General features: G+C 47.6%; 2 protein-coding genes across 3 annotated transcripts in view; one reads left to right on the top strand and one right to left on the bottom strand.

Annotated features, from left to right (window-relative positions):
- Positions 1-991: 991 nt before the first annotated feature.
- On the top strand, positions 992-3,370 carry FZD9 (frizzled class receptor 9). The gene has a single exon (XM_037054778.1). The coding sequence runs from the start codon at positions 1,247-1,249 to the stop codon at positions 3,020-3,022; it is 1,776 nt and encodes a 591-aa protein (XP_036910673.1). The 5' UTR covers positions 992-1,246; the 3' UTR covers positions 3,023-3,370.
- A 3,758-nt stretch (positions 3,371-7,128) lies between these two features.
- The window catches only part of BAZ1B (bromodomain adjacent to zinc finger domain 1B), a 79,111-nt gene continuing 64,824 nt past the window's right edge, over positions 7,129-21,415 (bottom strand). Inside the window, exons 14-20 of one of the 2 annotated variants that reach the window (XM_037054754.1) lie at positions 16,885-17,032; positions 15,664-15,811; positions 13,904-14,019; positions 10,901-11,049; positions 9,654-9,757; positions 8,993-9,365; positions 7,129-8,460 (exon numbers count right to left, since the gene is read on the bottom strand). In XM_037054754.1, the coding sequence (XP_036910649.1) occupies positions 9,008-9,365; positions 9,654-9,757; positions 10,901-11,049; positions 13,904-14,019; positions 15,664-15,811; positions 16,885-17,032 (1,023 nt within the window). In that variant the 3' untranslated portion in view covers positions 7,129-8,460; positions 8,993-9,007. Of the gene's footprint in view, positions 9,366-9,653; positions 9,758-10,900; positions 11,050-13,903; positions 14,020-15,663; positions 15,812-16,884; positions 17,033-21,415 lie in introns of both variants that reach the window. The other variant, XM_037054753.1, reaches the window with a different exon arrangement.

Below are 21,415 nucleotides of genomic sequence, written 5' to 3'. Positions count from 1 at the left end.
GTATCACTCTGACAGCGGTGGGGAGAGACTAGCATGTCCCTGGGGTGTCACTGTACACCGCCCTTGGCTCTGCAGGCACAGGAAGGAGAGCAGGTCTCTCTGGGGCCTGAAGGCTGGCGGGACAGACAGCACCAAAGGGCTGCTGGCTCCCTGGGCAGAGAAGATGTGTGAGCAAACCTTGCATGAGGGAGCTCAGAGGAGGGGGCCGGGGTGGGGAGGAGGGGAGGGGGGACCGAGGTGTTCAAGAGTCCTGTGGGAAGCGGTTTCTAAGCGGGTCCCAGAGGTGCCGAGGGGTTACCTGAGAGAGCAGGGCCTCCTGGATGATGGGGTAACGACACCTCTGGGAAGGGAGCTCGGGGGCACTAGGAATGTAGCAAGGTTGGAACCAGACAATAACAAATGTAGCACTTAACAGCCCTATGCCCTTGGACACGTCACTCCTCTCTGAAGCTTTGTTTCCCCATCTGGAAAAAAGGAGAACCCAGGAGAGACTATGAGGTCAACTATGCATTGTGACCCACAAGCAGCACATGCGCAAAAAGTGTGTTCTTAATTTTTACAGGATTACTGGCGGATTCACAGAAAAGAAAATTGCGGCTTAGAGAGAACTCACAGTTACATATAACTATGAAAAGGCAGAGGCAGCACTTGAAGTGTCACTTAGTGCAAGGCCGCGGTTTCCCACGCTTGGAAGCATTAGAAAGGGTCTCTCCACGCGGGACAAGAAGAGACAACTCAGTGTGGAGAAGGAGGAATCTCCCGCTGACTGTCCTGTCGCGGGGAAAGATTGGGCAGCAAGGGAAGGAGAATAACCGAGAGTGAGCGAGCAGAGGATGTGGTACGTACAACGCGCCCCACAGGACCGCACCCCCGGGGCGCCCCGGGGTGGCTGCGGGATGCTGCGCCTTTAAAGCCCGGGCAGGGGCGGGCCCGGCACGCGGAGGACCCGCCCCTGGGCTTGTCCACCCGGCGCCCCACCCCGAGGCTTGTAGCGGCGGCCTCCCGAGGCGGCGCCGGCTCTAGCTCCGCGGCCGCTGGAGTGGCAGCGGCGGTGGCGGCTCGGCGCCTCTTCTCTCTGGGGCGACTTTTTCCTGCGCGCTGCTCAGAGCGGCCAGCTGAGCCCAGACACACGCGGGCGGCTCAGCGATGGCCCGCGCCCCGCGACGTGGCGGGTCGGCACCGGGGCGCACGGCGCTGCCCGAGTGAGCCGGGGCCGACCTCCCGCCTTCCGCCAGGGCAGCCCGGGATGGCCGTGCCGCCGCTCCGCCGGGCGCTGCTGCTGTGGCAGCTGCTGGCGGCGGGCGGCGCGGCGCTGGAGATCGGCCGCTTCGACCCGGAGCGCGGGCGCGGGCCACCGCCGTGCCAGGCGGTGGAGATCCCCATGTGCCGCGGCATCGGCTACAACCTGACCCGTATGCCCAACCTGCTGGGCCACACGTCGCAAGGCGAGGCAGCCGCCGAGCTGACCGAGTTTGCGCCGCTCGTGCAGTACGGGTGCCACAGCCACCTGCGCTTCTTCCTGTGCTCACTCTACGCGCCCATGTGCACCGACCAGGTCTCGACGCCCATACCCGCTTGCCGGCCCATGTGCGAGCAGGCGCGGCTGCGCTGCGCGCCCATCATGGAGCAGTTCAACTTTGGCTGGCCGGACTCGCTGGACTGCGCCAGGCTGCCCACGCGCAACGACCCCCACGCGCTTTGCATGGAGGCACCCGAGAACGCCACGGCCGGCCCCGCCGAACCCCACAAGGGCCTGGGCATGCTGCCTGTGGCGCCGCGGCCCGCGCGGCCCCCCGGAGATGCAGCCCCAGGCCTGGGCGGCGGCGGCACCTGCGAGAACCCGGAGAAGTTCCAGTACGTAGAGAAGAGCCGCTCCTGCGCGCCGCGCTGCGGGCCGGGTGTCGAGGTGTTCTGGTCGCGGCGTGACAAAGACTTCGCGCTCGTCTGGATGGCCGTGTGGTCAGCGCTGTGCTTCTTCTCCACGGCCTTCACCGTACTCACTTTCCTGCTGGAGCCTCACCGTTTCCAGTACCCGGAGCGACCCATCATTTTCCTCTCCATGTGCTACAACGTCTACTCGCTGGCCTTCCTCATCCGCGCGGTGGCCGGGGCCCAGAGCGTAGCCTGTGACCAAGAGGCGGGTGCGCTCTACGTGATCCAGGAGGGCTTAGAGAACACGGGCTGCACCCTCGTCTTTTTGCTGCTCTACTACTTTGGCATGGCCAGCTCCCTGTGGTGGGTTGTGCTGACACTCACCTGGTTCCTGGCAGCCGGCAAGAAATGGGGCCACGAGGCCATTGAGGCCCACGGCAGCTACTTCCACATGGCAGCCTGGGGCCTGCCAGCCCTCAAGACCATCATTATCCTGACTCTGCGCAAGGTGGCGGGGGATGAGCTGACGGGGCTCTGCTACGTGGCCAGCATGGACGCGGCTGCGCTCACAGGCTTCGTGCTGGTGCCCCTCTCCTGCTACTTGGTGCTCGGCACCAGCTTCCTCCTGACTGGCTTCGTGGCCCTCTTCCACATTCGCAAGATCATGAAGACAGGAGGAACCAACACAGAGAAGCTGGAGAAGCTCATGGTCAAGATCGGGGTCTTCTCCATCCTCTACACAGTGCCAGCCACATGCGTCATAGTGTGCTATGTCTATGAACGCCTCAACATGGACTTCTGGCGCCTTCGGGCTACAGAGCAGCTATGTTCCCCAGCCAGCATGCCTGGCGGCCGGAGGGACTGCTCACTGCAAGGGGGCTCAGTGCCCACTGTGGCTGTCTTTATGCTCAAAATCTTCATGTCGCTGGTGGTGGGCATCACCAGCGGTGTCTGGGTATGGAGCTCCAAGACTTTCCAGACCTGGCAGAGTCTATGCCACCGCAAGATGGCAGCTAACCGGGCCCGCACAAAGGCCTGCCGGGCCCCAGGGGGCTATGGCCGTGGCACTCATTGCCACTATAAGGCCCCCACCGTGGTCTTGCACATGACTAAGACGGACCCCTCTCTGGAGAACCCCACACACCTCTAGGTACACAGGCCTGTGCAGGGCGGCTGTTGCCCCCTCCTACACACACCCTCCGGAGGAGACAGCTGACTAGCAGCTGCCCAGCTGTCAAGGTCAGGCAAGTGAGTGCAAGGGGGCCAAGGACCAGGGCGGGGAGACTCTCCTTCAGCCCTCGCATGTGAGGTCCTGGTGAGGCTCACTCCCCTATGGCCTAGTGCAGGGGGTGGGGCTGGCTGAGTCTCCACGGCCTCCTGGGGGAGCATGTGGAGAAGGGGCAGAAGGGGGCATGGTCCAGGCGGGAGTTTATTTAATGATGTAATTTATTGTTGAGTTTCTCTGGAAGCTGTGACTGGAATAAACCCCCTTGTTGCACCCTGAGTCATCTCTGGCCTGGGAAGGGGGAAAGTAGGAGGGTGGGTGCTCTGCAGGAGGCTCCTTGGTGAGCAGAGCTAGGGTGGGTGCTGGGCTCATCCCCCTGCCCCTGTTCTCTGGCTCCCCACCAATCAGGAGAACGTGCCCCATGGAACAGCTGTTTTGCTGGAGTCCCAGATTCTGTGTGTGTGTTTCTCTTTTGCCTGTCTTTGCTCCTTTTGGCAACCCACTTGCCTCCCTCTGAGGCCTGGGCTCCTGCTTCCCGAAGTGAGTACTGGGACGCCTGCTGAGGTGCTCAGGGAACCCCCTGGGATGCCACTCCTACCTCTGGCCCTGAAGAGTCTAGCCTGTTAGGGGCTGTGGGTAAGTCTTTTCTCAGACGCATTCCTCATTTGTGTAGAAAATGAGGGCATCAGCCTCTCAAAGGTTCGGGACCCGCTCCTACTGCCTCTTGTAGCCCAGCCATCTATCTCCTCCCTGGGCCCTGAGGCTACACTCTGACCCTCCTCACTGCCTTCAAAGATTGTCCGTGCACTCGTGTCACTCACTGGGAACCCAGTCAGTGCGTCCCACCCCACCGGTCATCTCTCTTGGTGGAGTGGAGATGTGCCTGGACTGGTATCTTGGCATCTTGGTAGCAGACGTAGGCTTAGAGATGGGACCCCCTGAGCACAGTGAGTATTGGGCCTCCAGCTCCTAAGGGGCTGTGGGAAGATTTGAGGTGCTGGGAGCAGCAGTGAGAAATGACAGGGGTTTGTGTGGATCCCTGGGGCATCTTGCAGATTTCTGTGCTGAAGGATAGGAAAAGGTCCCTGTGTTTGTGTGCCAGGCCCCAGAGACCCCCATCAGCTTGGGGTCAGAATCCAGGGCCCTATCTTGGCCTCAGCTTTAGCCAAGCTGAAGGTCTTGGTACTCTCCCTGGGTGTGTAAGACACACCATGGTCACTGCCAGGGCACCCCGAGGATCCAGCCCCATGGCCAGCCTCACTTTAAAGCCAAATGGAGGCCCCAGGTCAACTGGTTCATTTTATTGCTAGGTCTCAGCCCCCAAACCCAGGGCCTCTCAAGCCAGAGCTCTCACCCTGCTCCAACCACACATCTCAAAGGACAAGAATGAAAACAAAAGCAGTAATGTCAATGTCTCAGAAGACAGCTACCGGTTGAGAGGGGTTTGGGGCTGTCCCTCACTGCAAGGCACAGTACTGGCTGCTGGGGGAATTTTGCAACCCTTGTGCCTTTGCTTCTGCATGTCCTACATGTGGCCTCCTCCCTGTCCAGTCTCTCCCTTCTCACGGAGTACACACAGGAGGTCCCCGTGCCTTCTTTGACCAATGCACCAAGTGACCGTAACACCTTGTAACTCTCCCTACGAGGCGTCCTTGAGACAAGATGGGCTTATTAAAGGTGACAGGGGCCTCAAGTTCAGAGTGGGAGGGGCAGTGGCTGCACCAAGCTGGGCTAGTAGGCCAGGTTTGCAGGGAGTAGAGCTGAAACTCTGAGGGCCTGCATAGGGCAAGGGCAGCTAGAGAAAAAGGGGAGGATCAGGAGGGAAGAAGAGAAAGGCAGGTTGTACCGGTGGAGGGTTAGCTTTATCGTGGCACCAGTTCGCCCTATTCCTTGCCAATCGTTGGAGCAAGGAGGGGTGGTCCTTGGCTATGTCCCACTCAGCAGAAACCAGACTGGCTTCCAGAACTGGGAGGGGGTGGGGGATGGTGGGGAAAGTGCAGTGGGTCTCTGTCTGCTTTGAGGCTGAGATGGTTCACTTGGGAGGGAGCGTGGGCCTTGCCAGCCAAGGCTTCTCAGCACTGGAAGCCACTATGGAAATGTCCCAGACCCTAGAGGAAAAGGAAGGAAACATCCACTGACGACCTTTTACCAAAGTCCTCGATGTGGTCCTCTCCCCGCTTGCCAGACAGTGGCAAGTGGAGGACTTGGTGGGTTCCAGAGCAGAGAGCCAGGTGGTCTGCAGCCTCCAGAGCTTTTGTGACTTCCGCCACCACCACCACCACCTCCCGAGGGACAACTGCAGACATTGTAACCTGGGGTGGTTTTGTCCAGAAGTCCCTCCTAAAGCAGAATCTACCCCCACCCCTACGAAAGTAATTCGAGTGCCCCCCAAATTCCTCAGAAACCAACACCTGCTAGCCTGTGCATTATCTGCCTCCTGCCCCTACCCTCAGTGGCCCTGGTGGCTCAGCAGGTGGGTCTTAGAGCCACACAGCATGTTGGTATGCACACGGCCAGTCAGAACTCATACGTGGGAGGGCCTGGCCCGAGTTAAAGGAACTTCTCAGTCGGTATTAGTTCCCCGGAAACAATTCAAAGTTCACAGGAGTCTTAACAGAGGTCAGATTGAGGTGAGGCCTCAGGGGTGTCAGTAGCTGCTATCAGTCCTGAAAGAGAAAGCTCCAGGATTCTGGGGCAATCCTGGGTGTAAAAAGGCCTGAAGGCCCTGGGCAGGGGTAGTAATGGAATCGGTAACAAGAGCAACCTTCTTTCCACCTTGAGTTTTCTCACCCCTGCTAAGGAGACCCTGGCTCCCTGGCGAGTTGTAGACACCGCACTGCCCAAGTGGTGGCTTTGGAATCCAGATGCCACCTCACTGCCACCCCTGCAGTGCCTCGTCTCCTGAGGAAAAAGAGCAGGATGAGGGAGAGGTCTTCACTGGTTCTCAGAAGTAATCATTCAGATCCATCTTCAAAAATTCTCATCTCCGTTTACAGTAGTTGACCAAAATCAGGTGGCTCCCCGCACGGTCACACCACTGCAGGAGTAGGGAGGAATGGGGCTGAGAAGTTGGACAGGACCAAGACACAGACCCTGCGTGAAGTCACATGGCCCCACAGGCACTAGTGTGGCCTAAGGAACAGGTCTGCGAACATGTGAGCTGGGAGTCCAACTGCGTGTAGAAAATGCTCCGAGTAGCACCCTCCTTTATCCAGAACCTTAGGGCCGATCAAATCCAGTTTGACCTTGGGGCAAACTGCTTCCTCCCCTTCGAGACTGAAAACCCCCAAGTGCTCAGTGCAGGCCTGGCTCCACGCCCACACGCAGCAGCAAGGCCACACAGCGCGTCAGTGGCAGAAGGCGCGCCCTGGGTTTATGTGCCTCCTCAATCTCCCCACCTTACCACACACTGCCTCTGGTTCCGTTGGGCAGACACTGGCAGTTTCCCTTCTCAGTAAACGGGGTCGCGCTGTGGCTCTACAAAATCTTTGAATTCCACAGCTGAGCTGCCACCCAGCAGTTTCCTACTCGAAATCCACCACTTGAGACTTTATAAAAAGTCCCAGCATAAAAAATAAATGAAGACTAGCTATGTGGTAGAATTGTTCAAGCTATATACATGACAAGTCACTATGCTTTCTCTTTTTGTATAGTTTGAAATTTTCCTTGAAAGTGTTTTAAAAAAGGTCATGAACTTCCCCAAAATTAACTGAAGGAGTACATAAATTTCCACAGTGAAGTCTTAAAAAAAAATACTTCCCCTTACTCTTAGAAATTTCAAATTAAACTCAGGGGGTTTCAGACACAGGCAAGGCTAGGAGAAACCTGAAGGCCATGTTCTGGTGCCCAGGGCGTCGGAAATGTCTCTGGAGGCAAGGAAGTCAGAAGCGGGTCTAACCTGTGGCTAAAAAGTCAGGGGTCCTCTCGATGCTGAGGAAAAACTGGTTCCAAGAGTGGACAGGAAAACAATTGCTCAGGACATATACTACCCACTACCACCTGCAGAAATAAAGACTCACCAGAACGGTTTCTTCTTTATAAACACAAGTACATAATGTTTATTTGAAATTCCAATTTATTACAAGTTCACCCCTCAATGGGGCCCTTCCTCCTTAAAGACAATTAAAAAACAATTCAGGTGTCACTGAAGTGGGAACACAGGATTCTTACTGTTAACAAGAACAGACTGGCTCTAGGGTAAGAGGCAGGAAAAGGCGTCGGTGGCTGGGATTATGAAACTGTCATGTCAGTGCTGATTCCAAGCCTGTGGGAGAGGGGACGGTAAACCTATCCACCAGCCACTGGAGCAAATCCCCAAAGTCCTTGAAAGAAGAGGACGGAGAGACAGGGATCACACCTTAAAAGTTTAATACTAAGAGGCTTTATTCTCAAGTTCTATAAGTTGCAATCCCCTTCGTGGAATTCTTTTCCCTTAATTTAAATAGGTAGAGAAGAACCTAAGTTCTCAAAATTTCCAAATTCAAAGTTGATAAAAAAAAATTAAACCCTGTTTTGCATTTTTATCAAAATCTTTCATAAAAGGGAAAGAAGACTACAAAGTTTCACCTAAATGTAACTACCAGCGCTAGAGTCATTGAGGGGAGGGGCCGTCTAACTTCTCTTCCCATCCCTCCTCCCACTGACACCACTGCGAGACCCAGGTTCTCAGGGAGCAGAGTCTGAGGCCAGAGAGGCATGGGAAGAGGGCAGTGCAGATGGACATGGAGGAGGGGAACAGCCACAAGGGCAGGCAGGGGGTGCCCCTGCCCCCACCAGGTCACATTGATTGCTATGATGAACCTCCAACCCACTTCTCTAAAGGAGAGAACGGGCTGAGGGAGGAGATGGGGCAAAGGAAAGCAAACACATTATCATATAAATTGTACTGTACATGTGCCAAAGCAAGATGACAAATATTTTACAAGATGTTCTTTATACAATATCACTGCTGAAACAAGCAACTTTTAATAACTAGAAAAGTCGATTTTTAAAAAATTAAACATTTCAATTCTTCCTGCTTTTCTTCTGCTCCCCTAAGAGCTTGTCTGGTATGTGGGTGGGCTGGGCTCCAACACCCCTCTAGCCAGACCCATCAAAGTAAAGATTATATATGCATGATTATAAGCAGGACTCCAGTCTCTAAGTGAAGTGCCTTAGTTTTGTTTGTTTGTTTGTTTGTTTGAGAGAGTGAGGTGGGGTGGGACTGGAAAGAGAGTTGTCACAAAGAAGGGGAAGGGGAAGGGCACTCAGGAATGGCTCCAGGAAATGTCCCTTTACTCTGCCAAGATCAACTCAAAAGAGCACAAATGTTTCATGATGCTGGTGAATACAGAATTCGGTATGGCACTCACTGATATCATCACCTGAGAGGGAGCGGGAGGAAGAGACAGAGCATGGGCTTAAAAAGAAATGAGGCTGTATATAAATATAGATTTTAAAAAGCCAACACCACCTCCCTAACTGGCCTGATTACACTCGCTCCTGCTATGAAATACAGTAATCCCGCCCCTGGAGACCAGAGGGCTTGGCACTATTGTGGTGGCCAAAGTGGAAGGGGCCTTAGGAAAAAAGGAAAGAAGGAAAGAAACTGGGTTCGGACCCATGGCTCTTCCTGGAAACTCTCAGGAAGGGGGAGGGGGAGTTTAAGGCCATCTACCACCCATATTTCTAGGCAGAGACCACCAACACAATATTACACTCTCTAAAGAGCTCTGCTTGATTAAGGCCCTATGGAGAGTTTTAGAAAAACCACAAACTTGGGATGACAGGCATTTCTGGACTCCCTGCGATGCCCTCCTCCCTTCCACGTTCTTCTCTACGTTGCTCTCTCACCTCCTTTCCACTCTTCCCTTGCTCTCCCCTTTATTCCCCCAACATCAGCTCCCTCTCCCTTACCAGGGCCCCGCCTTTCTACTTCTTCTGTCTTCGTCCCCTCGACTGTCCAACGGTCTCTGGCTCACTGTCCCCTTCATCTTCAGCAAACCGATCGAGAAACTTCTTGCGTTTCCTACGGACATATGGGTGGCCAGGAAGGTGTTTATGCAACAGAGCCACCAGACACTGTTCTGTCTTCACCATACAGTTTAGCACGTGGCTGCCTCGGCAGTTGTACAGCTCAGCATTGGTAAACACTTGCTTCATGTCGGTAAGAAACTCCTGCACAGAGCGGTAGTTCCCACAGGAACATTTGTTCTGCATCGTCTGGAAGTCCATGGGATGGGTGATCACATCATAGTAGTCCTCAGCCTCATCTCTGGTCACAGGCTCCCTGTAGAGAAGAACCAAAAGGAGCTATCAGCACAGCCTTAAATACAACAAACTTTGCTGTTCAACCCTCAGCTACAGAAGGCCCGCCCCTGCCGAGATCAGCCAACTGGCAGGCACAGAGAAGGTGTGTTCACCTGGTACCAAGTCTCTACTGGTTTGGAGAGCTAATCCCCCACCACTGAGACATCTTGAAAAGAAGGGATCACATTAGTTCCTTGGGGTTCAAACAAGCACTCCCTGAGCTGCTAGGTGGGTCCTACCCCTCTGTGTTTGGGAACACAGAGCTCACCTGAAGGGCCAGCTGAAACGGTACTTCACAATCTTGCTGAGGATCTCCTCGCACTTCTGCAACTCCAGGCTTTGCCTCCGAGAGGTCCGCTTGGTCTGAAGCACCTGGTGCCAAAGGAGGAAGATATGTTATTACGGGTCCAAGAGGGGAAGAGTAGACAAAGCAGAAAATGTATTGTCTGCTTTAAACAGAGAGAAAGAAAGAAAGAGTTCAACAATGTTCTTGGAGCAGACACAGTCAAAATCATCTGACATTTAAGTCAGAAAGCCCTCTCAGGCAGGGAATGGCATCTTGCCTGGTAGACAGTGATCAAAGCAGCAGAGGGCAGGCAGCAGGTGCCGTATTATAGCAGTCCTGATGGAGGGCAGCTAGAGAAGGCCACTGTCAACAGGGTGCTAGCCCAGTGAGAGCAGATGGACCTGGGACTGTGGTAACACTGTGGTTGGGTATAAGCAAGCAATTGCAGAAAGCCAGAGGGGTTATGGGGACACTGGCAAACAATTTTGTGGGGGTAGGTAGTCCCAGGGAAGAAGAGGTACAATGTTTTTCCCTATGCTCGCCTGCTGCAGGCGTGTGGGCGCTAAGTGACTAAGGAAAAAAGAGAGGGGGCCTCCCTCCCAGGTGCCCAACAACAGGCTGTGACTTGAAGCAGAAGGAGCTACAGAGTTGAAGGGGTTAGGGCTAAGTAGGAGAATCTCTCAGTGCCCTCTGAGCTCCCATAATAGTTTGCTTTATGACCCCAGCCCACCCCAACCCCAATTTGGCCTGTTGAAACAAAGTTTTCAAAGGCCTCATTTTGTTCTTTAAAGCTCAAGTGAAATCTAAAACAAAACCACTAAAATCACACTGGCTGAGGAGCAGAGGGGAGGGTAATGTCCCTCCCATAACAACTGCCAGCAAAGACCAGTGAGTAAGTGAGGCTCCGACATTGCTGACATTCCCACAATGGAGACCCAGCCCCTTTGAGCCACTGGAGACACATGGATACTATTTTAAAATCCGTAACAAGTCACAGGCTGCCCGTTAACTAAAGGAGACAATGTTTGCAGGCTACAGCAGGGGAATGCCGGACATAGCTGTTCCTGGAGGGCCTACTGCCTCCGTCTGCTACAGGCCCACCCAGCAGCCTCCAAAGTCAGGGAGGAAGGAGGAGAGGGGGAGGCTCCCACCTGTTGTCAAATGAATTCCTACTGCTGGAGTGGGGCTAAGAAACAAACATTAGAGGCAGAATAATAAATAATTCTTACCAGCTCATCAACCTCAGCTTCATCCACAGGTGGTACCTTTGGCCGAGACCTCCTGGTAGAAGGATGTGGCTTCTTGGCTGGTCGTCGGCCTGGCCTTACCACAGGGGGGATCACACCCTGCTTGCCTCGGACAGTCTTTCGGGGTCTCACTGAAATGAAAAGCACAGACTGAGAGAACAACTGAGAATAAAAGAAGCACATTATGGAATGGGGAGATAATCAGGACAACCAAAGCAACAGCTTCCTTGGGCTACAGGGTGCTGTTTGCTAATAAATCTCTTGCCCTACCTAACAGGACCTCTTAAAGGTGGCAGTAGATGAAGAATGGACCACTTTCATAAGCTGCCAAACACTTTTTAAGAGCTTCTTCAGAAGGTCAGTTCCTTCAGTTCCTCTATCCGCTGGCCCCACCCTGTTCAGTTACTCCTGGAATCGAGGCCCTTGAAGGACTCAACTGTAAACTGACTTACCTAGAGGACACTGGCTACAGGTCTGCCTAGAATTCCTGCAGCCCACACTCAGGCTGAAAGAGTATAATGTATTTTATTTTACATTTGAGATGAAATCTGACTATAGAAGAGATCCTGTTTCATAATTCCCAGTTTATCCTAAATTCACCATCACAGTCTTCTCAGAGAAAAGCTGATATTTATGTGAAGTACTTATGCCAAGTCTTCCTCACTGAATACAATTTAGGGATAGCCCCAGTCCTGCCTTCTTGCATTTCTGAAAACCACAGACAGGCCAGTTCCATAAGAGCCCTGCCTAGGATCCCCAAAGAGAGAAAAAATACAAAAGCACCCAAGACTAATTGTGTCGCAGGTTTATGACAGGTGCTCAAGCCACACAAAGCAACATTCCTTAGTATCTCCTCGGGGAGCAATGCTCCGCAAGGACCAGCTCAAGGTTTCTCCATTAAACAAATGTCTCTGGAAAGCAAGGAGGTGACATCTGGACAAAGACAGGGGCACATAGATGCAGTGACACCAAGAATAAGCAGTGTTTTGGTTTTGGTTTTTTAAGATTTTATTTATTTATATTTAGAAGGGAAGGAGAGAGGGAGAGAAATACCAATGTATGGTTGGTTGCCTCTCATGCGTCCCCTGCTGGGAACTGGCCTGCAACCCAGGCAATGTGCCCTGATTGGGAACTGAACCACGGTTGTTCAGTTTGCAGGCCCGCGCTCAATCCACTGAGCTACATACACCAGCCAAGGCTAAACAGTGTTTTGTATTATACTTCTAGACCATGATATAGCCCTTCGTCAGCTATTTCAGGATCTCAAGCTCAAGATTAGGCTAGGAATAGAGAATCAGAAGCTGATGCCAAGGATAAAACTTGGGATGCTAGGGACAGCCACCAACCCAAGGATTTGCACTGAACTAGGAAACTGCATCTTTGGTGGCCTAAAAGGTAGAGTAGACAAAAAAATCTAAAGTATCATATACCCCCTATATCCTTTTGGCAGACAAAGCCCTTGAAACCTGGAAAGAAAACAATTCCTTGGAAACAGAGCAACAACTCAGAAGTGGAAAGCAATCTCTAGTTTGAAAATAAACAAAAGCAATACATGGCTCTATTCCGAATCTGTTCCCAGATAAACGTGCATCTGAATCACAATTCTCCGCTGGTAGATGCTGGTCTTTTTGTAACACAAGTTTAATGGACTGCTTGTTTCCTCACCCTATATATCTGGAAGATCGTGCCTAGTGAATAAACAAAAGAAACCCAATAGGAATGGGTGAAACTGAGGTGTCCCAACTTAAAAGCCTGCAGGACTGGAGAGACAGGAGCAGGTGTGCATGTCCAAAGCCCTCAAGTTTGGCAGCACCATTGCAGTAAGGGACTGGTCATGCACAACATCCGCTCTCTCCTCATACAAAAGCCCAGTCATGCAGAAGGCTATGAGCTTGGGAATCAGACCATCTCTTCAAGAGCTCATCAAAATTTTGATCTGTGGTCTTTTTTTCTACTAACCTACAAAGAAGGGTATGTATTAGAAAGAGGGAGGCCATTCAAAGGGTAAACTGCAGAACTTTAAGTTTAACCATGACAGTAACAAGGCTCTTAAAGACTCACACAAAATAAACACGAGAGAGTAAGCGTCAACGAGATAAGTATAAATGATGCCCACCCCCGCCTCCTGGCACCTAGTGTGTTGTGAACCAGATCGAAACCTTCCTAACAACTTTACACCTAAAGCCATGAAAAACCAGTCTTCCCTCTTCAAGCTGGTAAAGCTGTGGTCCTACATACTACACGGGAGAGAAAAACCCCTGTAACCGGAGAAAAAGAACTTCTCAGGAAGCATAACTACATCAGAAGGCAAAAGAACCATTAGGGGATGGTAATGGGCCTAGACTGTTTTTACCCACTGTCCCCAGACACTGAGAGGTTCGGAACCAGAATACCTGTCATAAAACATACTTGGGACCTTGAATTCCATTAAGTCTTGGATCAAGTAAATCTGCCATAAATTGATGTTCTTGAGATCAAGCTGCCCGATCTCCTAATAGGAAGGCAGTTAAATGGCATCTTGAAAACCCTTTTAAAACCATGGCAGTGGCTCTGACTATTGTGGATCAGTGGGTTGAGTTCTGGCCTATGAACCAAAGGCTGCCGGTTTGATTCCTAGTTGAGCCTGGGTGTGTGGGCCAGGCCCCTGGCTGGGGGCATGTGAGAGGCAACCAATCAATGTTTCTCTGGCACACGGATGTTTCTCTCCCTTTCTTCTTCCTTTCCCCTCTTAAAAAAAAAAATTAAAAAAGACATAAAGGAAAATTCACATGTTCCCCCAAAAGACAGTATATTCTGGGAATTTTTATAAACACATACATACATACATAAAATAAAGCCATGGCAGTGAAGTCACCCCAGCAGCCACAACATGGGAGAGAAGGAAGGCACCACAGCAACAATGACTATCCACTGCCAGCCGACCCAGTCTTTCCAATCAGCCTAAAAGACTATGAAGTTAATTATGAAGGCAAACTAAATACTTACATCTCAAACCAGCCACCTCATAATCTTCTTCCTCTTCCTCCTCTTCCTCTTCTTCTTCCTCTTCTGTGCTCTCATCATCTTCACTGTCCTCGGAAGCAGACTCTTCAGTATAATTCCTGTGGGGTGGGAAGAGCACATAGGGAATGTGATTCTAGGCCAAAGTGTGCCCAGGGTATAAAGTCCCACGGGGATCCCAGCAACTTTTTCTTCTTCACACTCTACAAAGATTTGATGATGAGGGGAGGGAAACTGAATCTAGGCCAGGACACGGGAAAGAGAATAAAAACGTAAACTTCAACTGCATACCTCCTCCACCAGGCCCCAAATGCTTTGGATGAGATACCAATGGCAATGGAAATCAAGGGCAAAACGCAACCCCTATCCCTCCCCCACACAAAACAATACAAAACTCTATTCCTTCTATCTCGCAAAGGCAGCCAGATAATGTAACATTTAAGGTATTAAAATGTGTCCCCAACTCTGGGGTAGACTGAAAGAATAAAAGCCCAGACAGGTGTTACTCCACCTTGATGGCCCCCTTCCAGGAGCTGAAACAGCTTGCAGATGACCATAACATCAAAGCAATGGTAATCCCAGCTCAGAACAGCTGGTCCAAAGCCCCACCATTTCAGAATAGCATGCCTCATCTCTCTAAGTGTAGCTGGAATGGAGTGAGAAATAGCCGAGTAATACTGTTAGGTGGAGTCAGGATCAAACAGCTCTGCCCTTTCAAAGAGAGATCAAGCCAGAATGCCTATAAGCTGCCCTTTTACAACCTCAAGTTTTGACATGGAAAACAACAGTATTAACTTGGCAAATATTAGGCACCTCCTTTTTACGAAGCCCTGTGTTTGGCCTTGTTGGGATTAGACTGAATAACAAAGCACCACCTCTACTCACAGGACACTAACAATGTCATAGGATGACAGTCAGGTATAAGACGAATTGTAAGGGCAAAATGCAGCAAAATACTGTTTTAGAGATTGAACAGCCAACTGGAACACAGAGAGGAACAATTCATTCTAAGGATGTGAGGACAATTCAAAAGAGCACAAAATTTTTGGTATTTTACCCAGTAAAATGAGGGACTTCTGGGAAGCTGGGACAAAAGCACAAGAGAGAAGGATGCACACTGGATAGTCTGTCACAAGCACACAAATATGGGAAGAAGGGCTCATAAAAATATGCCAGTGTTGTACATTAAGAGCCTTTTGTAAACCACTCTGGTATCAACCACAAAAGCGGGAAAGCTAAGAGGATAAAGATACGAGGTGAGGAGTTGAGAAGCCACTGAAGGAGACAAGGTGAGAGATGAAGGAGGACCAATGACAATAGGGACCTTAGAGAATGAACAGCAGATTGATTCCTAAGACACCTGGACACTCACTGTTTACAGCTGGCAAATAAACGACTATGGAAGGGGAGGGAGAGGAAGATGTCCAAGTGACACCCAAATTCTAATTATCATTATAAGGAAGGAAAGTAACATGTCTGGGTAAGGAGGACCTGGATCTGGTGGTTGCAAACTGGAAGCAGGGGGCAGAGGTATTGTCAAGAAGACAGAGAGCATGGTAGTGGAAAGTACAAATGTGAGCATTAAGCTAAAATTAAATCAGAGTTCCTATTTTAATACATTAAATGGTCACATGTTCTATTCTCAATAGATGAACTTAAATTCCTTAGAATCAATCAGTTTGAGTAACTGCAGCATAATTATAATAGCTACTTATTCATTTATTTGTTTTTAAAAGAATTCTCACCTGCCACGGGAGTTGCGCCTGGCAGTAGCAGGCTGGCAAGCTGGGCACTGCCACTCACCATCTGGTACTTCATAGAGGGCTGGCCTCAGACAAAACAGGTGGAAGGCTTTATTACACTCATCACACAAGATCAGTTTGTCATCCTCACCTGCAAAGAGATAAACTTATATAACACTGCCAGGAACACGGCAACAGTCAACGAGCTATAACAGCAAGCCGCTCAACTTCAATTAATACCATGGCAGAACAAACATTCTAGTATAATGCTATCCCATATTTTTAAAAAATGCAGTAATTTTCTGAAAAGAAATGTATCAGAAATTAGTCTGTAGGTAATTTAGGGCTTAGGTCTTCTGACTTATATCTCCAAATCTACCAAGGGCTAGAACAGGACAGTTAACATTTACTAAGAGGCAGCAAAAACCAAGTGATAGCAGGAAATTTTGCTGCTCCTTTCCCACTAAGAAATGACTCCCCATGAAGTATTACATTTAATGCCCCTCCTTCTTCTGGACCCCCCTAAACACTTCCCACCTCACACCTGGTACGTTTCTCTTCTAACACTCAAGTTTCCCTACATTTGAAAATACACTGAACCAATTTAACATGGTCATTTCCCCTCCCCAACCTTTACTGTAGATCAGTTTTTACAGCAACTGAATGACTTTACATAGATCTTTTCATACTTGGAAATTAAATTCTTGCCAAATTCACAAAACAGTTTTAGCCACTGAAAAGTTAATCACCAGAAAAGGCTTTTAGCCATGAAGTTCCTTTTACACATATGTACTCTGAAAGCTCTCGGCATTAAGAAGTTCCCAAATACCTGTCTATAGAACTCAGTGCTGAAACACTCAAACCCAAATAGTCTTCACAATGTATAAGTACTGCCCTCTGGTGGTAGCATCCGTCTTATTTCACAGATAATAAAAGGGATTAAAATGTTTAGGTTAACTAATTTTGTTTCCTGTATAACTAAGATTTAAACATTGGAAACAGCAACTGCTCTTACTTTACACTCAAAACTGAGGGACAAAGGGTCTGCTCTGACTTGCGGGCATGTGATTTTAGTATGGCATTTTGCATACCTCCAGAAGGTAAAATCTATCCCATCACATTAAAACCTGTGTATGTACAATTCTTTAGAGGAGAAAAGACCTGGGGAATGGAAATCCGAGGTCCTGATACACACTCAGGTAAGCAATATTGGCCTAAATATACCTTTCTTTCGACAAACTTTGCATCTGGCATTTTCTGCTGACATATCCCACTTGATACAGGCATCCAGCATCCCAAGCAGAACATGCATTCTGGAAAAGGTCTGAGCTTCACGGATTGCTGTCTTCCATTTTTCTAGAGCAGATGCAACCTAAACAGAGACCAAATCAGGCCAGCATTACCACAGTGACCTTGAAAACATGGATTTTTCACATAATACTGAGTATACATTGAAAGAAGACTAGGAATAGGTAAAGATACAAGAGAATTCTGAGTACATTTACCTCACAGAGCTCCTCCTCCTATCTAAGTCATTTATCTTATAGAAGAAATCAAAGCTCTAAGGGAGTGAAAAATATGTGCCAAAGGTCACACAAGGAATTAAAGGAAGGAAATAACTAAAGACACATCTCTTCTGGTGAAAACTATTTCAAGACTCAGTATCATTCAAAGGCAGGAACCACTGTATTGTGCAAATGCTGATATGCAACAGTCACATAGCTAATAAAACTGTGGTTAACAAGATTATTACTTTCTGCACTAATATGTGCCACAATCCTAAATATTAAATATAAAGTAAATATTTTAAAAATCCTACTGGGTTGGCCAAAAAGTTCATTTAGTTTTTTGCATAAAGTGAAAGACACATTGTTCATTTTCACCAATAACTTTATTAATTTGGATATTCTGAGTATGTCAGCTATCTTCCCACCTGGTATAAAACTGATTGTTCTCAATGTCTCAAGTTGACTGCTATCAACTTCAACTGGTGTACCTGAGCATGGAGCATCGTCCAGTGAGAGATCTTTAACACGAAACCTTATAAACCACTTTTGGCATGCTCGATCAGCCACAGCGCCCTCTCCATACACTGCACAAATCGCTTTTTTTATGCATTTCAGTTGCATTTTTACCTTTCTTAAAATAATAAAGCATAATATACTGAAAATGTTGCTTATTTTTCCATCTCCAATATTACAGTGGCTACACAAAAACTCACCAATTTTGATGTTATTTGTAAATGTACACCGATATGACAGTTGTCACAAATACAATCTTAACAAAATTGTTTGGAGTGAAGTTAAAGACAAGTAAACAACACTACTAGAGTCATCTTATGGAAAAAAAAGAAGAACTTTTTGGCCAACCCGACATAAAGTACTTCTTTCTATACACTTAATAAGTATGAAGTACTGACAAAATATTCCTTGTAAATTCATCATCAATTTCTAAGTTAAGTGAAAATTTCAAAGTCCTAGGAGTTAGCCTGATTTTATTCTGGGCAGGTAACCTCAGTATAACCTGCACTGTCTCCTCCCATGATCATAAAATGCAAATTAGTTTAGATTCAGCAAAGCAAAACCTAGTTGGTGTGGTGGAAAATATAATCTGGAGTTTTGATAATAAATACAACCCTCTCTCCTATAAAATATACACTCTAATGAGAAACAGAAATGCCATTTTACAATAATTCATTTACTTGTATTACCACTTCTTGCCTAAATGATTAGGTGAGCACCTACATAAACAAAGGCTAACTTGGGGGTATTAAACTCAGAAAACACAACTGAGATGGACACGGTAAAGCTAAGGCAGTTCACCAGAAGCTGAAAGACTAGGTAGGTTACCTTAGTATCATCAGCCTTGTGGATGGAGGCCACACTGCTTGACTCACTCATGACTAAACTAAAGTAGGTTAGCAATCCCTGCTACTTTTACAAGTCCAGCTAGTTCTAGCTGACAACACCACTGCTGGATTTCACTGCCTTGCTCTAGGCAAAGAGGTCCATTTTAAGTAATATAGTCTTCCTCCTATAGGAAAGGCCAGTTATTCTAGAAGGCCACAGGCTTTACAACAGAGCTGTCAAGGGACAAAGATAGTAGTCCAACCACTTCTGAAGCTGTCGTGTGAGGGAGAGAAACTAATGCTGTTCTTTCTCTTTCCTACAGAAATACAGAACCATAGAGAGAGCCTTACAGGTATACATTTATGAATAGCAAGGATAATTTAAACACATCAAAAAAATCTACTTAAGAGGCTGCTAACGTTCTAGTGGACATTGACTCATCCCTTACTCCAACCTCTGACTACAGATATTTCAATATCCACCTTTGAAACACAGCACAATTTCCTTCCTTCCCTGTTCAGAGCTGCTCAGTAAAACATGAGACCCATTATGACACCTGCTGGTTTTCTCCCCTGCTGTACAGTACCACAGACTCTCTTACTGCAACAACCCAAATTCTTCAAAAGGAATATAAATTTAAGATTTTTAGATTCAGTCCATGAAGAGTGTTATTGAGAACAAGGAGGAGATGGCTACAATGGGCTTTGCTGTCCCCTAGTGGATACTCAGATACAAAGAAATATTTAAGAAAAAGTCTTATGAGAATACAGTACTGCTTTTCACTTCCTGAAGTTATTGCCTATAAATTTGAGCACTCAATAACTGGGCTCATTATAATAAAAAACTTGAAGAGATCTTGGAAATAGGCTTATTTAACCTCATTTTAAAAACATTTATTGAAATAAAATTATATTAACAAGTTCACCTTGTAAAGTGTACAGTCAATGGTTTTTCATATATTTACAGGATTGTACAACTATCAAAGATCTTAACTTCAGAACGTTTTTATCACCCCCAAAACAAACACTACCCCTTAGCAGTTATTCCCCATTCCCTAATACTCACCACCCACCACACTTCCCCAGCCCTAGGCAACCATATAACATGCGGCCTTCTGTGACTGGCTTTTTAAAAATGGAACATGTTTTATAGGTTCATTGACATCACCATATCTAACAGTACATCATTCCATTTTAATTACTGAATAATATCCATTGTATGGATATATTACATTTTGTTTATTCATTAATCAGTTAATGAAAACGTAAGTGTTCCATTTTTTTGGCCATTGTAAATAATGTTCGTATGAACTGTGTACACATCTGGGTTACATTCACTTATTATTTTTCATGGAAAGAAAGCTTACTCAAGGTCTCATAGCAATTTAGCAGCAATTTATCCCAATCCAATGCTCTTGGCATTTTACATACTAATCATTAGTGTCCTATTGTATGCTAACTAAATTATACATCACGACCAGCTTTGAATTTTAAGGACAAAAACATGAGGCACTCAAGACTTAAAAAAAAAAATCTGGTATCTCTTACTACACAAAATTCTAAACAGTCCAGCACATTAAAGAAAAAAAAACCCCTATCATAGTCAAGACAGTGGTTTGTTTTTCTTTTTAAGATTTTATTTATCTTTAGAGAGGAAGGGAAGGAGAGAAGGAGAGAAACATCAATGTATGGTTGCCTCTCATGAGTCCCCTGCTGGGAACCGGCCTGCAAGCCAGGCATGTGCCCTGACTGGGAATCGAACCGCGATCGTGTGGTTTGAAGGCCCGAGCTCAATCCACTGAGTTACACCAGCCAGGGCAAGACAGTGTTTTTAAAAACATCAACAGCAGCAAGAAAAAGTTTTGGCATTAGACACTGGTGGAACCTAGTAAATACTCTGTGCAAGGCTAGACACACTATCCTGGTAAATTCTATGATATTTAAATAAAGTTGCTTCCACATTTAAATAAAGTTGGTCCCACTCTGGCCAGGTGGCTCAGTTGGCTGGTGCATCATCCCATACAACAAAAGGTTGTGGGTTCAAATCACCAAGAGATCAATGTTTTTCAATGTTAATGTCTTGCTCTCTCCCTCTCCTCTCTCTCTGAAATTAATAAACATCCTCAGGTCAGGATTTTTTTAAAAAGTTAAATGAAGTCGGTCCCTAGCAAGAAGTGAGTATAACAGAACCAAGGGGAAGCTGCCTTACATTCAAGTCCTTCTACCTAACAGCAAAAAAACAGTGTATCTTGGCAAAAATTTAATGAGGCTTCAGACCATATTCTTTCATGAAAAATATATAAAATGCAGAAACAAATAATCGGGTTGTCAAGACAAATGGATCCAAAGTAAACAGAGGGCCTAAAAGAACCCAGGATTTTGCCAAATTACACAATGTCTTTCCCATTTAATACAAGAAAATGAAATAGGCATTAAATATTTGAAATCACTATTACAAAAAGATTTGAGAGATAATATACTTTTATAAATCAGGAAACTAAAGCTCAGATTAGAGACTGATATTAGCTCATATAACAACCTAGTGCCAAATGAAAAAACAACCCTTGCCCATGCTGAGTGGTAACCTTCAAAGCAAAGAACAGTGGAAAATTTCAGAGCTGTGGCAAAGTTGACCTTTGGTGGAGAACTGAGGGCATAATGCCATTTTAACTGAGAACACTGTTGAACTGCTCAGTAGGCAACCTAATTGATTTTCCATGAAACTTTCCCATGCTTTCCATTTGGGTACTATGTGTCTGGGCTCCAAGGTTAAACCTGCAAAGTGCTCCTATTTTCTTCCCTAATCAAGCTAAGAATCAAGTCTCATCACATGACAAGCTTAGAAGAGGTTACTTCACTATAGGGTTGAGTTAAAAAAGAAAAAAAGAAAAAATCTACATCTATTTC

The sequence above is a fragment of the Sturnira hondurensis genome, unplaced genomic scaffold (genome assembly GCF_014824575.4).
Source record: "Sturnira hondurensis isolate 20B ecotype Veracruz unplaced genomic scaffold, ASM1482457v3 Scaffold0008380, whole genome shotgun sequence".
Taxonomy (NCBI): domain Eukaryota; kingdom Metazoa; phylum Chordata; class Mammalia; order Chiroptera; family Phyllostomidae; genus Sturnira; species Sturnira hondurensis.
The sequence above is the reverse complement of the archived record's forward strand: the minus strand, read 5'-3'. Positions and strand labels throughout refer to the sequence as shown.

Excerpts from the sequence above, each read along its gene's own strand:
- FZD9 (XM_037054778.1), top strand. The coding sequence starts at position 1,247 with ATGGCCGTGCCGCCGCTCCGCCGGGCGCTGCTGCTGTGGCAGCTGCTG.